Raw genomic sequence first — 22,999 nt, forward strand, 5'->3', positions numbered from 1 at the left:
CAGCCTGCATTCTACCCACAATAAAAGCTTCCTGTTACAGAATGTTCATTGGAAATGTCACTAGCAGGAGAACATCACCCAAAAAAAGTTTGAAATTTGCTTCTATGTAACTGCATTCTGCTGGAAAAAAAACTTGTATGCATATAACCAGCAGCTCTAGGTCACAGGTTCGAATCCCGGCCAGGACTCTAACTGCAAGGAGCAGGTTCTCCCCGTGTCTGGGTGCTCCGGTTTCCCTTCCACATTCCAAAACACATGCAGTTAGGTTAATCAGCCTACCCTTAAAAAAAAAAGTTGTTAGCCTACATTAATGACATGTGCTAGTAACACTAGATTGTGAGCTCCTTTGAGGGACATTTAGTGATGTGACAATGGACTTTGTAAAGCACTGGGTAATATGTTGGTGCTATATAAATACGAGATAATATAAGGAACAAAAAGTACATGCAGACTCATTCACTGGTTTATCTAGATCAGGGGTGTCAAACTCAAATACACAGTGGGCCATAATTAAAAACTTAGACAAAGTTGCGGGCCATCCTTGAAGTTTATTGAAAACATTTAGGAAGTTTTTCCTTCCCATTAGATATAAAACCTTTTCATGTTCAATCTGGAACAAGTATATAATAGAGAAATAGCACCGATACTACAATTCCCTGCATCAATAAAACAGTTCAATGCGGGACCACGAGGGGCCACTGGTCTATGGACTCAGGTGATACCGGGAATTGTAGTGGCGGCGCTATTTCAAAGCAGCGGCGGGCCAGCTGCATTTCATACTTGGAATTCCTTTAGAGACAAAAAAAAGTCCTTTTGGGGGCCAGAGTTTGACACCTTTGATCTGGATCTATGATCTTTTTTTTTTTACATGGGGGGTAGCATTTAAATAGCTTTCAAACGTTAAGTAATCCCTGCTTTAATTACTATTTCCACAGCTCACAGTACATTAGTGTGTCCAGTGGGAAGAATTCCACCCCTACAGCACAAAAAGATAATTGGTGTCATTTAAACTGTCCTGAGAGGCACCAAATGCCAAAAACCCAGGTTGAGAAATGCTGCATATAGGTAACCCCATGTATATCATTGGCCATTAACGATGGTCATAGATCAAGGAACCCCTACCAACCTAGAAGTCGACCACATTCCATATCGTCTGTAGTCTGATGAGCCTAAAACTCTTCGGCTGGTGGTGCTACCTTGCACACACATAGTGCCTACCCCTAATAAACTTCTTCACTTTCTGATTGCAGTGATCCCATGTAGACTGGAGATGTTTGGTTATAAATATCTTTAGCCCACATGTGACTCTGTACACAGAGAAAGAAGAATAGTATACAGAAAAACTATTGTGCATGATGACCAAAATTTTATTTGTGTCTGTTTGTCAGTTTGTAAGAGAAACATTAGATTAAAACAGTATAGTATATATGTTATGGAAAAATTATTTTGGTGGGCAGTCGTTATTAAGGGTACTGATCCATACTGATGCTGCTAAATTGGGCATTGTATCTATCCTTTAATGTCCTCTGGTCAACTATACTTTATGTTTAATTATACAGAGGCTGATATGACAAATATACACACCTAAAGGATAGACACATCTCCTGGACGCCTTTAAGAGCGTCTACTCTAGTTATCATACAAAATACCTCTGTCTTGATGTTTCACTATCTGGCAACCTTTCAGCCTTGTGGTTTATCATGGTGTCATCTGTGGTCATTTCCCACCATTCATACTGTCAACCTAATCATATTGTCCACCCATTTAACAACATGCTGCTGGCTTATAAATATTTACTACTAACATTTTATACAAGTTCATATGGGCATAGAAATACACTCAAACACTTGCCTAGTCTTTGTGGGTTTATTTGGGCATTCCCTTTTATTCAAACTTATTCGTTTGAGGTTTTGATGTAATCAAAGACCATCTCCATACAGTTTTTTTCGGTTGGTACTGTAATATTTGTTCAGTTTTCACTGCATTATTTTAAAAAATTTCATAGCCTAATGATTCTTTGTACTTTTGGGCTTGTTATTTAGATTTTTATAATATACTAAATATTAAAATTGAGTCTACTTTTGGTGTGGTATGGATTTATTATTTTAGGTTTGTTTAGCTGCTTGATGATTTTGTTGAATTTATTCTATATTAAGTTCATTTCATATAGGCTGGTTACGTCGTTTATTGTAAAATTGGGCACATTCACTCATTCCCTAAGTTATACATTGTTCTCGTTGCCAGCCCCAAACTAATGTAAAATAAATCTCAGAGGACAGAGAAAGCTGGGGTTTGTTGGCAAATATTCAAACATGTATTTAAATGTCATACAATGTTAAGAAATTACATTTTCAAAATGACAATATGATATAACATACTTATTTTGCATATATTTGACCTCACCTTAGTTATTGATCTTATTTCTGTATATTATCTTACTGTACAGATGTAGCATTCTCATTATGTCCCCCAAGGAAGCCTAATGGCGAAATGCGTCGGTTTGAGACGTTTGCGCATATGTTTGGAAACGATCTAGTGGCTTCTGTATAGTTATCAGGCATTACATCCCAGAAGGATTGAACTGGGAAGCGCCTATCTATGTAACATGCTGTTAATGCAATACAAGAGGATTGTTTCATCTTACCCACAATTTTTTTTTTTTTTTTTTGAATATTTGCCTACAAACCCCAGCTTTCTCTATGCTTCTTGAGATTTATCTTGGTTATGTCTTTATTACCTGAAGCCTTATGTATTTTCACACCATTATGTATTTCTACACCATTTTTGGGGATTTTATCTCCCAAATCCTAATATTAGTCTATACTTAATATTTAATATTGACTATAGATGTATAAGCTGCAGAGGACATGCTTTCATGTTATAGTGTGCTGGTATTGATAAGGAAACAGTTTTTTTTATTTTATTTTTTTTACAGGTGTGGATTTATCCAAACTGGAAAAGCGTCCTAATGTTGGAACCTTTCTACTGAAGTTAGACTTTGAGAAGGATATACAAAAGATTCTTTTTTTCCTCAAGGATGTGGGTGTAGAAGACAACCAGTTGGGTCCTCTCTTGACCAAGAACCCATTCATACTAAGTGAAGACCTGGATAACCTGCAGAAAAGGTACGACTTCTATGGGGAGGGTTAAGATGGTCAAAAACATGACATGTACAGTACAAATGACTACCTATGTATGTCAGTCTTGTCTGTGTGTGTTTTCTATGAAGGTCTACGCCTGTATCTGATCTCAACACTCTTTGTAAACAGGCTTGTTGTTGGTCTTCTCTTTACGAAAAGCCGTATATTTATTTATTTATTATATATATATATATATATATATTATTTATTCAGGTTGTCTACTAACCCCTCCAAACAACCAGCTCTGTCAATAACAATGTGTGACAGTAGTTTGGACTGGACTCGAGAACTTCTATTGCTGCTTTATAATCCAGGGCAGTGGTCGCCAAACAGTGGTCCGTGAGAACATTTTGGTGGTCCAAGTCTCTGGTCAGTGCGCCCCCGAGCGGGGTCAAGAGAAGGACCCTGCTGGGGGCAGGGGGGGGGGGGGGGGTGCACCATGTCCCCCGTACGGATCGCAGTCTCAGGTGGGCAGGTTGTGTTTCTGGGCCCATCCAGTCCACTCTCCCATCGCAGGTCTGAGTGGACGGGTTCTGGCATCCTGACGTCACTATGGAGGAAATTTCTTTCCCTTTAAGTGGCACGCAGCTCCCTGCACATGCCCAGGCCAGCGCCCGTAAGTTTAGTAGTCCGTAATTTTGAAAAGGCTGGAAACCACTGATCTAAGACATGTGGGGGGGAACTGTATAGTTTGCTGGCTTGTCAAGTGTCCAGATTGGCAGAGCAAAACCGGGAGCATAGATGATCTGAGTGGTTAGTGTAAACTAAGACAATATATTTTAATTACAGAGTTACTTCAGTGGCGGCTGAGATTGTTTCTGTTTAGTGAGCCTAAAAGTGCACATATACTTTGAAAGAAACAATAGTAATTAACTCGGCACAAGTAGAATTTGGCTCATGGACTGTTAACCTATTGGATGCCTTGTGGTTTCTATAGCCATAACCACTTCATGACATAAATTGTTTCTATTCTTACTATATATTGTTTAAAGGAGTTTAGGAGCTTACAGCTTTCTGTTTTTCCTCAGTAAAGGCTCTCACTCTTCTGACTCACTCCAGTGTCTGGCCCCTATTTGATGCTTTTTTCACTTTCCAGTAATATCTTTACCCCTGTACATGAACACCAATACAAAGGGGTCGTAGCCCTCTGTACTTCACTTCCATACTCTAACAAAAAGAACTGTATTTCTGCTGGGTTACTATTGGAGATTAACCCTCCCTACCTGTCTGGTGAAACAGTCAAACTGTTGTCAGCAGGATAGCAAAGCTGCACAGAGATGAAAGATTTCTTTGCCTGAGACAACCATTTGTAATCACTGAATGGCCAATTCAGTGCTCAACCCAGATTTTTTTTTTTTTTAAGCTGGGTGGGAAGGAATTGTAGGAGGGTGGAATCCCCCTGTATTGTGACCCAACTCATCGAAAAATAGCTGGGTGGTTGCTGAAAAATGCCGGGTGGTGCGCCCAGCTAAAAGGGTCTGGGGAGGACATTGCAAATAACTGCTTCTGTTACCTATAAAAGAGGATGCAGAGGGTAACCTCATGTTTCCTCCAGCCTCCCCTTACATTAAAAACAAACAGGGCTGTCTGTACAGTGCTCGTTCATTCCTATGGTCACTGAAAATGATTATGATCAATCATTTCCATCAGCACTTATATAATACTTTAAATAGCAATAGAAACTATAGACTAATAAATAGTATTCTCTCCAGGGGAGCCTTGAATAGCTGTAAAAACAAGACAAGGGTTCTTATCCTTCCCCAGTCTTTAATACATTGTAAAGTTTTTGATTGTGTTCTGTGATCTGTTGGCATAAAATGGTCAAATTTCTGGAATCTCCCCTTTAAATAAGTTAAAATTTCCTAAAGCCAGCTGCATAAAGACATATTGTACAAGCTTAAATGTATAAATTGTGTTAATACATTAACAGTATAGACCTGACCAGCTTGTTATGCATGGAATATGTTATTGACAATCAGCTGCATGATATGTGGATGAATATGTTGTGAGCTTAGCAGCCTGTATTGCCTATGCAGAAATCCTTGTTGCTTTTCACACAGTATAGTAATCATCACTGTTTACCAGACCGTGCACAGCTCAGGGACACGGCTTGCTTTTGCAATATCTCTCGTTTGATGATTTTTATAAGGCAATCTTAGAATAGCTTCTCTCATCCCTGTATCTCTTTCCTCAACTAATTAAGATGAGAAGAGACTGGCAATCAAAGAACTTCAAAAGGTTTTTTTTTTACTGTCTTGCTGCACATAAGAGAATGTCTGGAAAACAGAGAGCAGGTTTTATGGTAATAGCCAATGCAACCTAATCAGTGAACTGCTAATTTTATCTGGAAAGTTTTCAAGGAGAACCATAATAATGATAAGGACATATCTGTTTTTATAGATCATTACAGTGCCAACATACTTTTTATGGTTTATAGTACTGTGCATTGGCAAGAATTTACTGATCTGTATTGCCATGCAAGGCTTACAACTCAGTATGTTGTAATAATGTAAGCAAAGCAATAAACTGCAATTTTTTTAAATTAATGTTGATAGTGCAACCCAAGAAGTTCATGTGGCTGTCTTATAGTATATTGTCTCACTGTGTTTGCAGTGCTTTTTTAGAGGTAGAACACACATTATCTACGACAGCCGGATCATCTGCTTTCTGTATGACCTAGCCTGATTCCCTGCTTCTCCCCCTCCGTCCCCTCCACTACCATTCAGTTTTTACATTGTGCCATTCATCAAATATACCAAAACAAATAATTTCCCTGATTTCTGGGCATTGCAATGTCGTTGTTCCCCACCAAGGTAATGTACCTGTTGGGTTGTTATGCACCTGGCAGGTTGATGACACACAGTTGGGTCATTTTAAGGTTGTTAAGAGAATTGGGCGACCACCCTAACCAGCCCCATTATTGGGATAATCAATATGTATATACTTTTACACCCTTCATGTCCCTTATGCCAAAAAAGTTGTCCTTTTTCTCCAAGAAATTTTTTCTTTTGTGTGCAATGGCAGCAGTGCTTTTTTCAGGTATGGCACAGCTTCTGTAACATTCTAGGAATTGAACTGGGTACTGTGATGATATAACACCATTAATGGCTGCCCAATGGCCAAAGAGGAAAGATGTTATATTTGGAAGAAGCAGCAGAGAACATGGCATTGATTTAGAGAATTGACCTATCAATGCTGGAGGAGGGCAAACTAATAGGCAAGTCTGCCATACTTAAACCTTATTCTAGTTTAAATTTCTTCTCCCACGGGTTCTATAGTTCCACTTTAACGTTAGAGAAGATACAGACTTTTCATTAATAATACGATAATTACGTGAAAGAGATCAACGTGATTGATATTTCTATGAATATTCTTTTTTCATTCTTGTTCATGGTTTACCTTCTGTGTAAGGTTTGTGAAGATATATGCATAGTATAGAGCACATCCATATTTGTTTATTACATGTGAGGGTTCTGCTTCCTGCAAAGCTTGTACACAATACTTGTACTTCTTACATCTCAGGTCTGTGTCCGCTAACTTTTTGTAAATGAAGCACACTTTTAGGATAACACACAGCCGATATGTTATCCTAAAAAACTATGTATGTGCTATGGACTGTTGTTTACAAGCAATGTAGGGAATAGTAAGCTGTTGGTAGGTTACATATCTTCTATACATTCCTGCTGCTAATCTTTGACTACAGTGTACCCATATGGCATTTGCAGATTACAGATTTGTTTCACCCAATTAGCTTCATTTCCAGTATGTTAGTGTGGTGGAGCTGTCTCCTGTAGGAATATTCTTGTCCACTAGATGTCACTGTTTTTTCAGGTGAAATGATTCTCCGCCCCTAAGGGGCGCATTATCACACCAGCATGGCTCACAGTACAGCTACATAGAACAATGTTTAAATGTCAATTTATAAGCACTGTTTTTTGCAGGAATAAGGACCTTCAGTTACCAGTGCTGGGAAAGAAGAGAAAGAACTCATGAATGACCAGAAGATTGCTGTGATTTAATTTGTATATACTGGGATGCTTTAAAAAAAAATATAATACAGGGTTGAGGCAGGGGAATTTAAGGGTGCAGAATTCAGGTTTTTATGTAGGTACATAAACTGAGCTCCTATCTTGAGGTTCCTGATTTCTAAAATAAGAGCGCTGTTTTTAACAGTTTTTTTTGTTCTAATGAAACACAATCATTCATTGCTGAGTGAGTGAAACACAAATAAATCCCAGCACAGTTGGTAGATTCTTAAATTGGATTGACCTTTCTCAATGGAAAGTTCCATGTAAGATTCTGGACTTGCTTTTTCAGTTAACCTTGGTGGTGAATGCATAGTGCGTTCCATCATTCACCTCTGCCTGAGGGCGCCAGTGCTGGGCTCTTATCTCTGCTTCACGGCGTGTTTGTCTTACGGTCCTAATTGTTATTCCTGTCTATTTTTACACGCCTTTTTTCTATTTACACTTGTATAAAACTCATGTGAATGAATGTTTCTGCCGCAGGCTTTATTTCTGCATTTTCCATGACATTAGAATAAATTATAATAGTGATGAGATTGGGACCCTTTGTGATAGAGAACATCGGTGTGCAGACCTTGAGCCTGAAACAAAGAATTATTAGGAGAATTCCTCCTTTTAAGAATATCCAAGCCCAAAAACAAAAAATGCAAACTATTGCAGCCTAATAGTCCTTAGATGTGCTGACTGCTTGTATTTTTTTATTTATATTCAGCTGATGATCCTGCCAGTAGTTGTACCTCAGTTCTGCCGTTACAACACTCTCACAACGGACACATAAAAGAAATGGAGATCTGCCTCCTTTCTATTCTACATAATGGGATGTGGTTCTGTAGTCCTCACAGATAGCTGAGAACAATATATGTGGTTAGCAGAGGACATTATCAGCTTACAAGATTTCTGGCATTATTAATGGTTCATTTTTAAATTTATCAGATAATCACCTGAAACATTCAGTGATATATTTAGGAGACCCAAAAGGAAGCAAAAATACATTTAGTGTTTTGGGGCTGGATATAGTTTAAAGCATACTTGTGCTGAGAAAGTATGGAGGGTACCATTGCTGACCTTCTATCTTGTAAATCATGTGTTCCTGGCTGTCATACTGGTCCACTGACTTGAAACAAGTTCACAGATAAGTAGCCCAGACATTGCTTTGATTTGGAACCCAAAACAAACATGTAACCTTGCACTGATTATACCTAAACAATGTTAGCAGCATAAAGTATTATTACATTGGGCCTGATTAATTTAAGCCCCCCAAGGCTGGAGAGGATACACTTTCATCAGTGAAGCTGGGTGATCCAGCAAACCTGGAATGGATCTGGTCCAGGATTCAAAACATTTGCTAACAAATAGCAAATAGCTATTCCAGGTTTGCCGGATCATCCAGGATCACTGATGAAAGTGTATCCTCTTTAGCCTTGGAGGTTTTATTAAATTCAGCCCATTTAATTAGTATGACATCCAGGCAACTAGGTTTTCAGAGAGATGCAATGCTGGCCTTCATATTTCGTTTCCTTTAAAAGAAGCATCCTAGAAAGTTCTGTTGGAGCTCTCTTTACACCAAGGGTGGAAGCTGCAGGTACTTGCTGGAAAGATCATCAAGCTTTGCAAACTGAGCCTCATTCTGTATTACAAATGTATTTGCAAACAATAAAATGTGTAAGCCTTGCAAAAGGTAAATAAAATGAGCAGAAACTATATAAACCAGTACTGAGATAAATATGGGGCTACCATTGCCACAATGTAGACATTCAGGGAAGTTAGAAATGTTGGACTCCATATGTCCTTGCTGGTCTGTGACTTTGAAAGTGCTGAAGTTTAAGGCGGATGTAGCCAACAGTTGGCCTCTGTGCAGAATTGTTTTGGGACCCCTGTTAGCTGGGACAGTGTGGGGCCCTTGTATAGTTACATACCTTGCACCTCCTTATTTCTTTCCCTTCTAAAGCTATTAGATCAGCAGGACAACCAGGTAAAAGCTTTTTTTTTCTTGTTTGGGTTTGCCATGGTGGTGGCATTAGTCACGAAGGAGGTAAATCTCCCCAGCAGAATCACTGACTGCAATGAAAACTATCCAAAAAATTGACCTCATTGATCTCATGTAGAAGGTATAAAATATTACATAACTTGCCTTCTGTCAGATTCCATTTTGCACATTCTTGTCATATGATTCATGGTGCAGAGCAGGAGTCATCAGGTCATTGTCGTTAGTAGTTTGTGTCTCCGATTTGCTTGTCTAAGTTGTTATCTATAATGAAATAACAAGTCAATAGTCTTTGTATACTTCCCGGCATGATGGTAGGCTTGTCACTAAAATCCTTCTAAATTCAGGTTTTCATTCTACCACTCGCCCTAAATAAGCCCTCGTATTGTATATTTCACTCATTCTAGCGGCTGTACAGCAGAATAGAATACATGTTTTTTGGCATGTCATAGATAAAATCTTTTCAATTATGTTATAAAGAACAGTTTCCCCTGATTCCCAAGCACTAGGCTAACTGGTAACTTTTACCATGCCATTATTTGGATCCCTCACAGACCATTAAGTGGGGCCATCCTGGTGAGCATTCGCTTTAGAATATCCCGTCATGGGCGTGAGGGCCGGCCAGGCCAATGGAAAGGTGCTGTGAAATGTTGGTGCAGGACCTGTAAAGACCTCAACAACTTACTAAACCCAAAATAAACTTTGGAAATTTATAAAGAAATCATGTTCAATATGGTAAATTATAAATATTATCTTTGGAACTGTGTTCTGTTAGGCTGTAGCTGTGCACCTATTCACACAGCCGGGACCATTCTTGTCTTTTAGTTGCTTCTTAACCAACTTGGGACAATTGCTCACCACCTATAACTTGTGACTACCAGTCTTACCTCCTAATGTAGACACATGGCTTCCACTGTAATACGGGGCTGCTGATAAATATATACCTCCATCCATTATCGATCTTACTTTAGATGCCCCTTGGCCATATATCATTGACCCTCCCACCATTAACTACAGAAATGAAAGAAATTGAGTTGACAACATCTTTTGTGCTCTTCTCTACTTAGGTGTCACTAGCTTACTTGAACCCTACTTTCTATGATATATTCCCTGAGCTCCACCTAATGCCACCCTTTCATCTATTGGAAGTGAATTGATGGTCAATAATTCATTCTCAATACACACTGATATTGTAATTATCAAGGTCAAGCACAAAGTAATGTCTCAATGGTCCCAAGTAAGAATGGGGCACAAAAACAGCTTTGCTGGGTAGTAGCAGTCCTCTCCTGGTATTGTTTACTAGCCTAGTATTTTAAATGGAGCACAGGCTCTCTAATTAAATCTAAACCCATATTGCTAAACATATATTGCAGCTTACTAGTCTTGAGATGTGGTGGCTGCATTAGTAATATATGTTATACCGAAAGATCCTTCCAGTAACACACTTCTGTTCTGTATCTATGGAGGAGCAGTGTTGTCACCTTGGAACAGAACCACAAATCGCCTAGCCTTTCATCTTCATCACAAGGGGAGTGTTTTGTAGTTCACATAGGTGAATTGAGCAGGGTTGATAAATACCCTGCTGCAGTAAACCTTGATTAGTGTTATCTACTCATTTGATTTCTGGCAGAAACAACTTGTTGCATTTGCACTTCGAACTGATATCACACATTTTAAGTTGTATATTTATCAAACAGAAAATGAGTAAATAAAATGAGTTCATGTACTTTAAGCTGGAGAAGGTTACAGTGCAGTACAGGTTCACCTTTTATTTTAGGCAATCAGAAATTTAGGGGTTGGCATTGCTGACTTCTTTCTCTATCCTGCCTAACATGGTGACCCCCTGGCTTTAACACTTTGATTCTCCTGATCCACGTGCTTGTTCTGAGTGAGTGACTCGGAGAAGTAAATATCAGCTTGCTTGTAATGTTCATTGACTCATAATAATGAAAAAAGAACTTGGCATGGCAGACAACATTTTCAATAAGAGATCTGTGCAGTAGCATCCTCCATGTGTCCTATGATAAAGATAGTAGACATACCTGGCAATATATGGACTTCTGCTGTTCTCGATCTTTACTTTCTGATCGTGTAACTTGCATAGTTTCTGCCAGCTCTTATTAGCGTGCTCCACCCAAGGCAGAACAGACGATGTTTTTTCCATATTGTTTCCCATTGAATAGAGAGATGCCGGTGCCAAATTTTACACAGAGCAGGTTGTTCTGTACAGGGTGTGTTAAGTCATGAAAACACGGGCAAACCTGTGCTGATCATCAGACTGCCTCCCCTTAGGGCAGTTCTCATGTTTAGGAGGACATTGCTAATCAAGTGGCTGTACACAGCCTTTTACTTTGTAGAGAGGATCCTAATGATGAATGGTGCAGGGACTGATGTCAGCACTTTATGAGGTTCTCAACCAGGCTTCTGTAGAGTTGGCTAGGAGTTCCTTAAGCAATTAGCAGTTTGTGCCTCTCAGGTCAAAGTCTGACTATCTGTTAAGGTGACATACTTCCCACTGACAGGCAATGTAAGAGGCATTCTTCCCACTGACCACCACCCTAATGAACTGTGAGGTTTGGATATAATTATAGCACGGGTTCCTTGAACTCCTGAAAGTTATTTCAAGGGTTCCCCCATGTTAAAAACATTTGGAAACACTTGTATATAAAGCACTGCAGTCTAAAGAGATTGGTGTCTCATAAAGTTACTCAACATACAAATGCAAAATTTGCAAGAGTGATAATTTCATCCAAAAATTTTGCATGTGTACAGCTAACATCTCCCAATGTAATTCAATAATATTCCTGTTGGATGATGACAGCCGTTTGTCCTAACGCAGAGGATGAGCGTCTTGCTGTGTCCTCCCCATTAGGAAGTAACCTGGATCCTCCAACCACTGGGTCTCCACTGGGAAGATTCATTTTACTTTTACCTTACCATTGAATCCATTATCACCCAAACAGAATGTCACATTATTAGGAGCAAAAAGGAAATCTTTTAGGGGGTTCTGGTGCCAGCCAGGATATTTCTGCTTGGTTCATGTTATCTCTACAGGAGGAAAGGATGGGAAATCATCCCAGCGGGGTTTAGACTGTAATATCTTACAATCTAATTTTATTTATTATTACACAGATTTTTGGCCACTGCAGCCCATTGCCCATCCAGTCCACAATACAGCGTTCTCCCTGGCCCTTTCTAGCAAGGTGCAAATACACCCAAATACAGCCGGGTGGTTTCTGAAAAATGCTGGGTGGTGCACCCAGCTAAATGGGGCCGGGGGGAACACTGTAGTCTGGACTGGAGGGGTAATGTTGGGTCACAATACAGGGACCAGCCCCTGCCTACAGCTTCTTCCCGCCCAATTTAAAACATTTCTGCCGAAAATACTGCAGTAGTAACTCAATTGTGATGACATCTGTCTGCAGTGGCCAAATCTCTGGAAATCCTAGTAGAAGGTCCAATTTAGTTTCAATTTTTTTAAATAAACTGTTGTTTTTTTTAAAAAAAATTGCGTTGTGTCCTTTTTTTTTTTTTTTTTTCTAAAGAAATAATTTTTTTTTAAATGGGGATAGCACAAAACCTTAAATCATCACTGTCTGTGTCTTCCCCCGCCAGTGACAGCCGTTTCTCGGATTTCTTGCCTGGCTGTCACAGGAACAAAAAGAGAAGTGACATCTTCTGAACGGGGTCATGGAGAGCAGTAACAACTTGACATAAATATTTACTCCCGCCACGTTTATTTGAGTTCTGAGATTTTTTGTATGCAGATTAGAGTTGATTTGATATCACAGGTTTCCAATATGTGGACAGGTCAGCAGTGATGACTAATTAAAAATGATTCCTTTTTGTTTGTGACAGGTAAAGCACGGCGTACATGTCCCACACGTGTATTGCTCCGTAGGTAGGACAGGTTATCATTGTATCTATTCTTCTTCCTACAGGGTAGCTTACCTGCGCTCAAGAAAATTCAGCCAGAAAGCCATAGCTCGGATGGTCTCCAGAGCCCCTTATCTGCTGAACTTTTCGGTGGAGAGGCTGGACAATCGGTTGGGCTTCTTCCAGAAACAGCTGGGGCTCAGCGCTGAAAATGTAAGCATGTGTCAGCGTAACAAACTCCTGGTATTTGCTTTTCCGCACCGTGTCTTGCAGTGCAGGCACTTAGTGCCATCTAGTGCTACTTCTCTGTAGGCATTCTGCACAAAAACACATCTGTGTACTCTGTATCTGTGACTGTTCTGAAATTTAAAGGGAAAAAAGCTTTCAAATAAAAAATTAAAGGTTGTTTCCTTTGTTGTACTTTAAATGATTTTTCTTAAGAATTTTGTTTGGAATTATGTTTGCCAAATTATGTAAAGCAGTGTTTCTCAACCAGTAGTATTATAATCCAGTATATATATAGCGCCAACATATTATGCAGCACTGTACAAAGTCCATAGTCATGTCACTAGCTAATGTCCCTACCATAGCCATATGTCATTAATACAGTCTAAGATCAATGTTGGGAGAACCATTTACCCTAACTGCATGTTTTTGGAAAGTGGGAGTAGCCAGAGGAAACCCATACAAACACAGGGAGAACCTACACACTCCATGCACATAGTGTCCTGGACAAGATTTGAACCTGTGACCCAGCGCTGCAAAGGCCAGAGTGCTAACCACTGAGCTACCGTGCTGTTTTTGGTTCCGCCTTTATGCCATAGGTGACACTAATGATCTTTTTGGCGATCTGTAAGGGTGATATTCTTCCCACTGGCCAGCCATGTAAGAGGCAATCTTCCTATTGATCATAACATTAATGTACTGTGAGCTGTGAATATAGTAATTATAGCAGGGGGTCCCCCCATGGTAAAACAGTTGAGAAATGCTGCATTAATGCATTTTTAGAAACATATACGCTTTGTACTGAAAAAAAAAACTACCTGGAAGAAATTTGGAAAAGGTGTTCTTTTTGTATTTTAATTAGTGATAGTTTAATCAAAACCAATGGGCGCATTTTATTTTTAAAATGTTTAAAAGGAGCATTATATTTAACGCTCATAAACAGGCCTCAAGAAAACGTCCTGGTGTAGATAAGCCCATTGTAATGCATAGGGATTTCAAACATGGGCCTTAAAAGCCTCAGGTTAAACGCTGGGGAAACAGTCCATGTAGACCCAGCCTAATTGAAAATTATGACCGAATCCAGAGTGAATTGACAGGGGAATCATTATAAATAGAGCCCTTAGTTTTAGGTGTTATTTGCAATTTTAAAATAATTAAATAATTTAAAATAAAAATAATTTGTTATGCAGTCTTGTAAAAAAAAAAAATTACAATTTAACAATGTTAATTTATCAAAAAAGAAAGATAAAGTAAATGTTCTGAAAATGCTGACATAGGGGAGATGTTTAAAAGGAATACATAAGAACAAGAAAAAACCTAATTAATGCAGCTGCTCTGTCAACTGCTAAAAGTAAAACTAGAAATATTTATGAGGTTTTACGGAATGATCACTGCAATTCATTTTTCTTAATGTTCATGTATTTGAAGAAAGAAAAATGGGCATCACCAAAATATTTTGTCATGTGGGGTGTTTTCAGTATGCATTGGTCAGCACTCCTCAAAAGTGTTTAAATGAAAGACAAATCGGTGAACCTGTGAAAGGGTCATGGGTGTCCTGATGCCCGTTACAAAAGCAGACCAGAAGTAAAGAAAAAAACTTCCTTATAGAACAGTTTTTAACCTTTCCCTCTATCCAAAGCTACATGTTTTGAATTTAAATATACATTGTTATATTGATATCTATTTGTTTTATTAGATATAATTACATATATATTTTATTTTTCTTTTAATAATATTTTATCTTTTTTTTACAGACTCGTGATATTGTAACACGCCTCCCCAGAATGGTCACTGGAAGTCTCGAGCCAATTAAGGAGAATCTAAAGGTTGAGTTTCTTTCCATTAGAATTCTGTAAAATACTTTTAGCTCCTTTCTGGTCATACACTTTTCTTTTATTATTAGTAGACCAGGGACCAGTAATATGTTTTTTTTAGTGCCACTTCTGTCAATTTAACATGAACCACAACAAACTAGGAATTTCTAAGACACTAAGATATAAACACACCTTTATCCTATTAAAACATAATTCAACCCCCCTAGCATTCTAATTCCATTACATATTTTTTGCATGGAAATTTATTTTAAATTGTAGGCTTTAATTCTTGGGCATAACTCACTGAAATATATCCAATATTTATTAAATTTAAAAATACATTTTAAATAAAAAAAAACACAAAAATCTGTTTAAAACATGTAATGTAAGTGTACAGTAGCATATATTATTTATATATATATTATTTATATATATATTATTTATATATATATATATATATATATATATAATGTGTGAATATTTCTTTGTATTGGACTCAATACAGCTACTCAATACAAAATTATTTGAATTTCCCGCCAATCCTCCTGCCCGCACCGACGGGAAACCCCAGGGAATGTCTCTGCATTGTGCAGCTGATAATCAAAGAAGAAGGACGTGTCCCCAGGACCTGCGGGGACCAGCAGGACGGGGGGGGACGACAAATAGAGCAAGGTAAGTGGGGGTTTTTTTTAGGTTAAAGCTACCCCAAGTGTGACTCGGGATTACCGCTATTTGCAGGTAAAAATCCCCCCCGAGTCACACTCGGGATTACCGCTAGGGGGGTTAATATACGTTTAAAAATCCAGAGATATTTTTACTGTACAAAAAACATTAGTAATACATCCAATCTCATAGAGTAATCTGACGTGTTTTGCAACATAAGCTCCCTCAGGACTGATGAGACTGGTATCATGTTAAAGCTATAAACAACAACAAGAAATTATTTTAGATACATACCCCAAATTTTCACAGATTGCATGATATACATATACTTTCATCATAGCTACCAAACCAAAAATAGCCACAACTGCTACTACAGTTTTTTAGGATAGCAAATCCGGGGGGCAGACCAAGTGGTGCCGATATCCACCATCAACCTGACATCTATTAACAACTGACATCTATAACTATTATCAACCTGTTGTCTAATAATAGGGTAGAGAGCAAAATTCACCCTTCACCATAATAATTTCCCCTTAAAGCAGATGTATCATGATATTTTTAACATTATATAAATGGGTGGATAACCTTTTTATAAAATGAAAAAAAATTACCTTTCTGGCAGTAAAGACTGACTCACATTTCCAAGGAGGCTTTGAGCTGCTAATTCTGAGCATGTTTGATCGCAGAAGAAGCTTTCCCAATAAAGAAAAAAAAAGTGCCCATCTCGCACATGTGCAGTGAGATTGTCATTTTTTTTTACGTTTTCGGAAGGGAAACGTCAGACGATCTTGCGTTGCGCAGTACGAGATTGGTTGATGTAAGAAGAAGCAGACGATGGTGCGCCCGCTGGTTCCTTTGCACCAATTAGGAAAGAAACCAGGACAACGCAGGAACAAATGAAATCTGATTGTGGAGGGATCAAGGGCTTTTGGCTTTTTGTTTTGTTTTTTTGTTTTTTTAAGTTCGGTTTTAAAGTATAATTTAACTCTCATGTTTTACTTTTCTCAATCTGCAAGTATATTGTATTTGCATAATGTTGCTAGTCTCCAAACACTAAATATTTCCTATTGCCAAGAATTTGTTATTTTGCCAGGCATCATCATACATGTATGCCCATAATATCATTCATTATAGCCATTATGCCCAAGAACAGAGCACTTTGCCTTGACTGCACTAAGTAGGGACAGTTGCTCATACTGAGCATTCCTATTTATGGCTATGAGTGTGAGTTGGGTAAATGTTGCTGATAATTTACACCCCGCTCTCCACTGTCGAGCCCAAAGCAAATGTGCAAAGGTGTTGTACATTTTTTCATTAATGTAGCCAAATAATACATTAAACACATTTATGGGATGTGTTTACTGTTCTTGGATATACACAGCCCTGCCACACAACATAGCTAGGTACATGAAACCTCTATTTATATTGCAGTTATAGACTGTAGAAGGAATATTGTGATGTCCTATCTAAACATAAAAGAGAAGTCATAGATGAACTTTGTCATTCTGCTTACTCTGTCTTGTTCTTGTTTCAGCCATATTTTCAGCACACCTTATTCTTGCTCCTCTTGCAGTCTGATTACTGATTTACTGGTGCTTTCAAGTGATTGATAACCAATTCAAATTCAGATTATTGCACCAGCTGCATATACAGAAAATGAGTTTAATGGCTTACTAATGAGCTGCAGTAACCAGACAACTTTTTTAGATCTGATTGTAGTTTGGCTTAGAAAAAAAAAAGAAATTTAATTGACCCCCAACCATTAAAATTTCCTTTTGCTTATACGGTTAAACCATTTGTTTCGTAGTTGCCCCTATAGGTGGCATGAGTCTCTTACTTTGTATTTTAGCAATTCAGCCTTAATTAGACCTGTGTGCCATGAGTGGTTCTCCATTTGCACTTTTTTTTACATAACTTGTGCAGCTTGTGTTTGAAAATTTTTGGATCAGTCTACTTTCTTTATTTGTTAGGTGTTCGAATTAGAGTTTGGATTCCGCAAAAATGAAATACAACACCTTGCATTGAGAGTTCCCAAAGTACTAACGGCAAGCAAGAAAAGACTGACAGAAACATTTGATTATGTGCACAACACAATGGAAATTCCTCACAACATAATTGCAAAGTTTCCACAGGTATATTTATTTCTTTGGTATTAATATTCACATTTTAGGACATTATGTGACTTATTGATATAGAGTTCTTCTTAAAGTGTTACAAAAAACCTGTTGATTCATTCAGTAGATCTTCCACTTTTGGTAACAGGCCCTGTTTCCCACAAAAGTGGCAGATACAAGTTAGTAGAAATGTACACCGCTGTGTAAAATATTGTTGCTATAAAAATCCTGTTTATTAATAATAATAATAATAATAATAATAATAATAATAATAATAACACAAATATTAATAATTATAGAAACCACATTTAGGGTTTATGTCAAAAGGTGTGCTTTTCTTTTTTACATTCTGCATGCAATTGGAACTTGTCAAAGGCCAAGTGACATTATTTGAGTGCTGGCATTTCAGAGGCTGAACTTTACCTACATTATACTCATATCCTACTGCATTTTGATCTTGCAGAGTTGTAGCCTGGCTTGTCAAGTTTTCAAAGATCAAACAGTCTGCTTTTATGCATACAGTTTAAACCGCTGCTTTTAAACTGCTTGACAAGTGTAGGCTGAAATTGAGCTTTAGTTTGTGATTTTTACCTAAAGTCTATGACTACTCTGTCCAAACAGCGACATTGCTGCTGTGCCATTCACTGCAGAATGAACAGCGTTGTCACCCTGTTAGACTGCAAACACACGTGCAATAATTGTCCTTGGATCTTTCTCAATACTTTCCAATAACAAAAGACTAAACGATGCATGAATGAGTGCTGTACATCATCATTCTGCTCTATGGAGTGAGGAGGGGGAGAACGATGGAGTGGCACCCTACTGTGCTTCCTCCCCTTCACTTTCATTACGATCGTTTGTTGGTCATTGTTTGTGGATCTGCCAGGATGGATCTATGAATAATGAGTATTGTACACACAGCAGATTCTCGTCTGATATCAGCCCCAAGGTGATTATCGGACGAGAATCATCTGACGTTTATGTAGCCTTACAGCTCAACACACTATTAGATTTGGATCAGTAAGTGTTTTTTTATTTTTTAGCCGTTTTCAGTTTAGTTCCTCTTTAAGTATAATCAAATAAAAATTGAAAGTGTAAAAATCTTTTTTTTTTTTTTTTTTTAATTTTATATATGACAAAAAACGACGTATATATGACGTGTGTCGCTGAATAAGTTTCATCAGAAGCTTAAATTATTAGGAACCTTCAGAATGATCCTGAGCCAAACACAAAAAAAATATTTTACTGATTATAAACTGTACAATGTTAACCATATTGTGACAGTTGTGACCCATCTACACTCTACACAAATTCACCGGAAAAAATGTGTCAGCTCTTCGGGGCAGAGTCTTCCCCTCCTCCTGTGTCATTTGCAACCCCTATTTAATGTACAGCGCTGCGTAATATGTTGGCGTTATATAAATCCTGTTTAATAAAATAATAATGTGGTCTATGTTTTTTCTCGTTTTTGATGCATAGCATTTAAACAATCTTCACTATCAGATGCTAGAATTATAATATATACTTGTTTGTCTCTTCTTCTTCTTTCCAGGTTTTAAATTCCAGCCTGTTGAAGATAAAGGAAAGACACATGTTTCTTTCTCTTTTGGGAAGAGCTATCTATGACCCGACCCAACCCAACTACGTCTCCTTAGATAAAGTGGCATCCATGCCTGATGATATATTCTGTACAGAAGTTGCCAAAGCCTCAGTACAGGACTTGGATGAGTTCCGTAAAACCTTGTAGATGTACACAAAGATTTGCCATAAAAATGTTTTGTAAGTTTAATAATTTATGTATAGACTACTACTAAAACAAGTTTTTGTATTTTTCTTTTTTTTACAATAAACATATGATCTATGACTTACATGCAGCAAGTTGTTCTTCTATAAATCAGCATAATTTGTGTTACAAAAAATGAAATCTCTGAGGACAAAGGGTGTTACCACTTTCCGGTACAGTAAATTCACATTGCCTAGGAGTTCACTTAAGCTGCAATGTGAATATGAGATGTTGCGTTTGAATGGGCATAGCCCATACAATGAAATATATGAAAATAAATGTTTTATTAAAGAACAGAGATCCCAAAGCCTGATGGACCATAGAAAAAGGTATTAATGCCCATGAAGCTGGAAAAGGTTACAGACCATCACTAAAGCGTTTGGACCCAACCAATCAACAGTCGGACAAATTTGGTCTAATTTATTAAGGCCCTCTAAGGCTGGAGAGGATACACTTTCATCAGTGAAGTTGGGTGATCCAGCAAACCTGGAATGGATTTGGTAACAAATGTTTTGAATCGTGGACCAGATCCATTCCAGGTTTGCTAGATCACCTAGCTTCACTGATGAAAGTGTATCCTCTCCAGCCTTAGAGAGCTTTAATAAATCATGCCCATTGTGTACAAATGGAGTAATTTTAGGACCATGATTCCCCATGATATAGGTGAAACTGGGGTGTATCACTGGAGAGATCACCAGAAGGAGGGAGGAGGTGCTGATTTCCCTTTATATGTAGAATGATGGGGTGTGTTACATGAGGGATCACCAGCAGAAGGATAAAAGTCCTAATTCCACCATAAATCCTTAGACCTTATTTTAGAATATTGGGCCTGCTTATTAAAGCTGTCCAAGGCTTGAGAGGATACACTTTCATCAGTGAACCTGGGTGATCCAGCAAACGTGGAATAGATTTCTTAGAATTATTTGTTAGCAAATGTTTTCAATCCAGGACCAGATTCAGTCCAGGTTTTTTAGATCACTGATAAAAGTTTTAGTCTAGGAAAAGAGAGGTAATATTTTAACCTTAAAGTATGATAAGTGCTACATTTATTAGGAAGTAAATATGACATTCAACAAACATTCACTTCGGATGAATCTTCCAAACGCACGTGGATTTATGACTGATTAGTCATAAATCCAGTAAATGTTTAGTGAAAATTGCATTCTGTGTTTTATTAATATACCTCTAAGGTTATGAATAAGGTTCAGTAGTAATTCAATCCAGGACCAAGAACACGGGACATGCTCTTGCACTAGGAGGAGGAATGTTCAAAACTAACCTCCGAAAGTATTTTACTATTAAAATAGTGGGTGCTTGGAACATATGTCCAACAGAGACATGTGGCCTGACTTATTAACACTCCCTAAGACTGGAGAAGATAGACTATCATGGAGGAATCTGCTGTGATCCAGAAAAGCAGGAATGGATCTGGTGCAGGATTAAGAACATTTGCCAACTAATAGCAAATGATTTTTTGAAGAATGATTTCATTGAAGAATCCATTCCAGGTTTGCTGGATCACCCACGTTAATCTATGATATTTTATCTTTTCCAGTCGTTGGGAGAGCTTTATTAAATCAGGCTCATCAAGTAATGTACATTAAAAATATGTCCACATAGGCAGCTTCCAGATTCGTATCCCCATCAAGTAGTTTTGTACTAGTAAAATTTCTTGTGTTATTTCCTGGGCTATTCAGACTCCTCCAGTGTCCTGCCTGGTTCCTGTTGTGATACTGATCTAAGTAAGGGGATTTTGGGGTTATCATTATCTAACAAGAGATAGGGGGTGATTTACTGGAAGAAAGGGGAACTAAACCCTGTTAATACCCGTCCCTGTTACATTGTGGGAGCCACCATCTTTTTTCTCCATCTCCTCTTCCTCGTTACAATCTTTGGCCATCTTGATTGTCCAGGTCAGGATGATGTAGGGGTGAAATGTGGCAAGCATCCAGGCCACCGATGCCAAGCTGCACAGCTCAGAAATTTTGACAGCTGAAACAATCCATCGGGCAGTAAGAAAAGTGGAACTTTAGTTCGGCTTTAAATCTGTTCACTTATCAATGTGAATTATACCTTTGCAAAAGATAGTTCACTTACCTGAATTATATTATTGTTATTAACAAGTATTTATATAGTGCCACCATAATATGCAGCGCTGTACATTAAATAGGGGTTGCTAATGACAGACAAATATAGACAGGGACACAGTAGGAGGAGAGGACCCTGCCCCAAAGAGCTTACAATCTAAGGGATGGAGGAAGTATTACAAAAGGAGGGGACCGTTTGCAAAGTATATCCAGTCTTCTTGCTTGCACTACTGAATGCTTGAAATCTGATTTATAAAACCTACTAAAATATCCCAACCTAAGGACATAAATCACTTTACTATGCGAACAGCCCAACTTCCTCTAGTAAATCAACCCCATAGTTTGGGAGAGTTAGGACATGTACTGCAGAATGTTGTACCATACATTGCCGAATCTTTCAGCCTAAAGTTTTTTCCACAATCATACTAAAGTTAAAATAATTAAATATTTAAACTGAATCAATGTAAATTGTTTAAACACATGCCTTCAGTGCAAACCCCATTAAAATAAATAAATGTGTCCAATGTCAGGTTCAGGATAGCAATACCTCTTCTTAGCTGTAGAAATCAGGTTCAGGTTGTCAATAAGCTGACTGGGTGCAAACTATCCACACACATCATGTTGTATGAAGTGGATAGCTTGACAGGTAGTAAGGTTTATATATGAAAACTATCCAATATGCCCAGCTTTCCAAGTACAACAGAAAGTAACACTGGCACAACCACAGTAACTCCCCTAACTATATGTGATGTGGATTTGAATCTAAATATTGTTTCAGATTTTGCCAGGAGTCAGACCAGCCTGGCATCCACCTATACATTACACAGTATTTATATAGCACTGACATATTACATACTGCTGTAGATAGTCATGTCACCAACTGTCCCTCAAAGGAGCTCACAATCTAATGTCCTTACCATAGTCATATGCCTTTAATACAGTGCAAGGTCAACTTTGGGGGGAAGCCAATTAAACTATACGCATGTTTTTGGAATGTGGGAGGAAACCCATGCAAACATGAGAGAACCTGCAAACTTCATACAGATAGTGTCCCTGCCTAGATTTGAACCTGGGACCTAGCGCTGCAAAGGCCAGAGTGCTAACTGCTAAGCCACCGTGCTGCGACAGGAAAAAGAATTGGGGTAAAGCTATAGATGCCAAATAACTGTCAAATGCTTGCACTTTTCTCAGTTAAAAATGTGATGTCCACAGCAGTTCCCCCTTTATCAATTCAGCATGGTGGATTGATGAATGACCAACTGGGAATCACCACTGTGCACTCCCCTTG

The 22,999-nt window shown here is 38.2% G+C and overlaps 1 protein-coding gene across 7 annotated transcripts in view; it reads left to right on the forward strand.

Moving 5' to 3' along the window:
• MTERF3 (mitochondrial transcription termination factor 3) overlaps window positions 1-19,709 on the forward strand; it is a 31,696-nt gene extending 11,987 nt beyond the window's left edge. For 6 of the 7 annotated variants that reach the window (XM_072410876.1, XM_072410872.1, XM_072410877.1 and 3 more), the window contains 5 exons: window positions 2,936-3,125; window positions 13,091-13,238; window positions 15,005-15,076; window positions 17,698-17,859; window positions 19,394-19,709. In XM_072410876.1, coding sequence (XP_072266977.1) covers window positions 2,936-3,125; window positions 13,091-13,238; window positions 15,005-15,076; window positions 17,698-17,859; window positions 19,394-19,588 — 767 coding nt within the window. In that variant the 3' untranslated portion in view covers window positions 19,589-19,709. The other variant, XM_072410879.1, reaches the window with a different exon arrangement.
• Window positions 19,710-22,999: the final 3,290 nt, after the last annotated feature.

The sequence above is a fragment of the Pyxicephalus adspersus genome, chromosome 5 (genome assembly GCF_032062135.1).
Source record: "Pyxicephalus adspersus chromosome 5, UCB_Pads_2.0, whole genome shotgun sequence".
NCBI classification, from domain to species: Eukaryota; Metazoa; Chordata; class Amphibia; order Anura; family Pyxicephalidae; genus Pyxicephalus; species Pyxicephalus adspersus.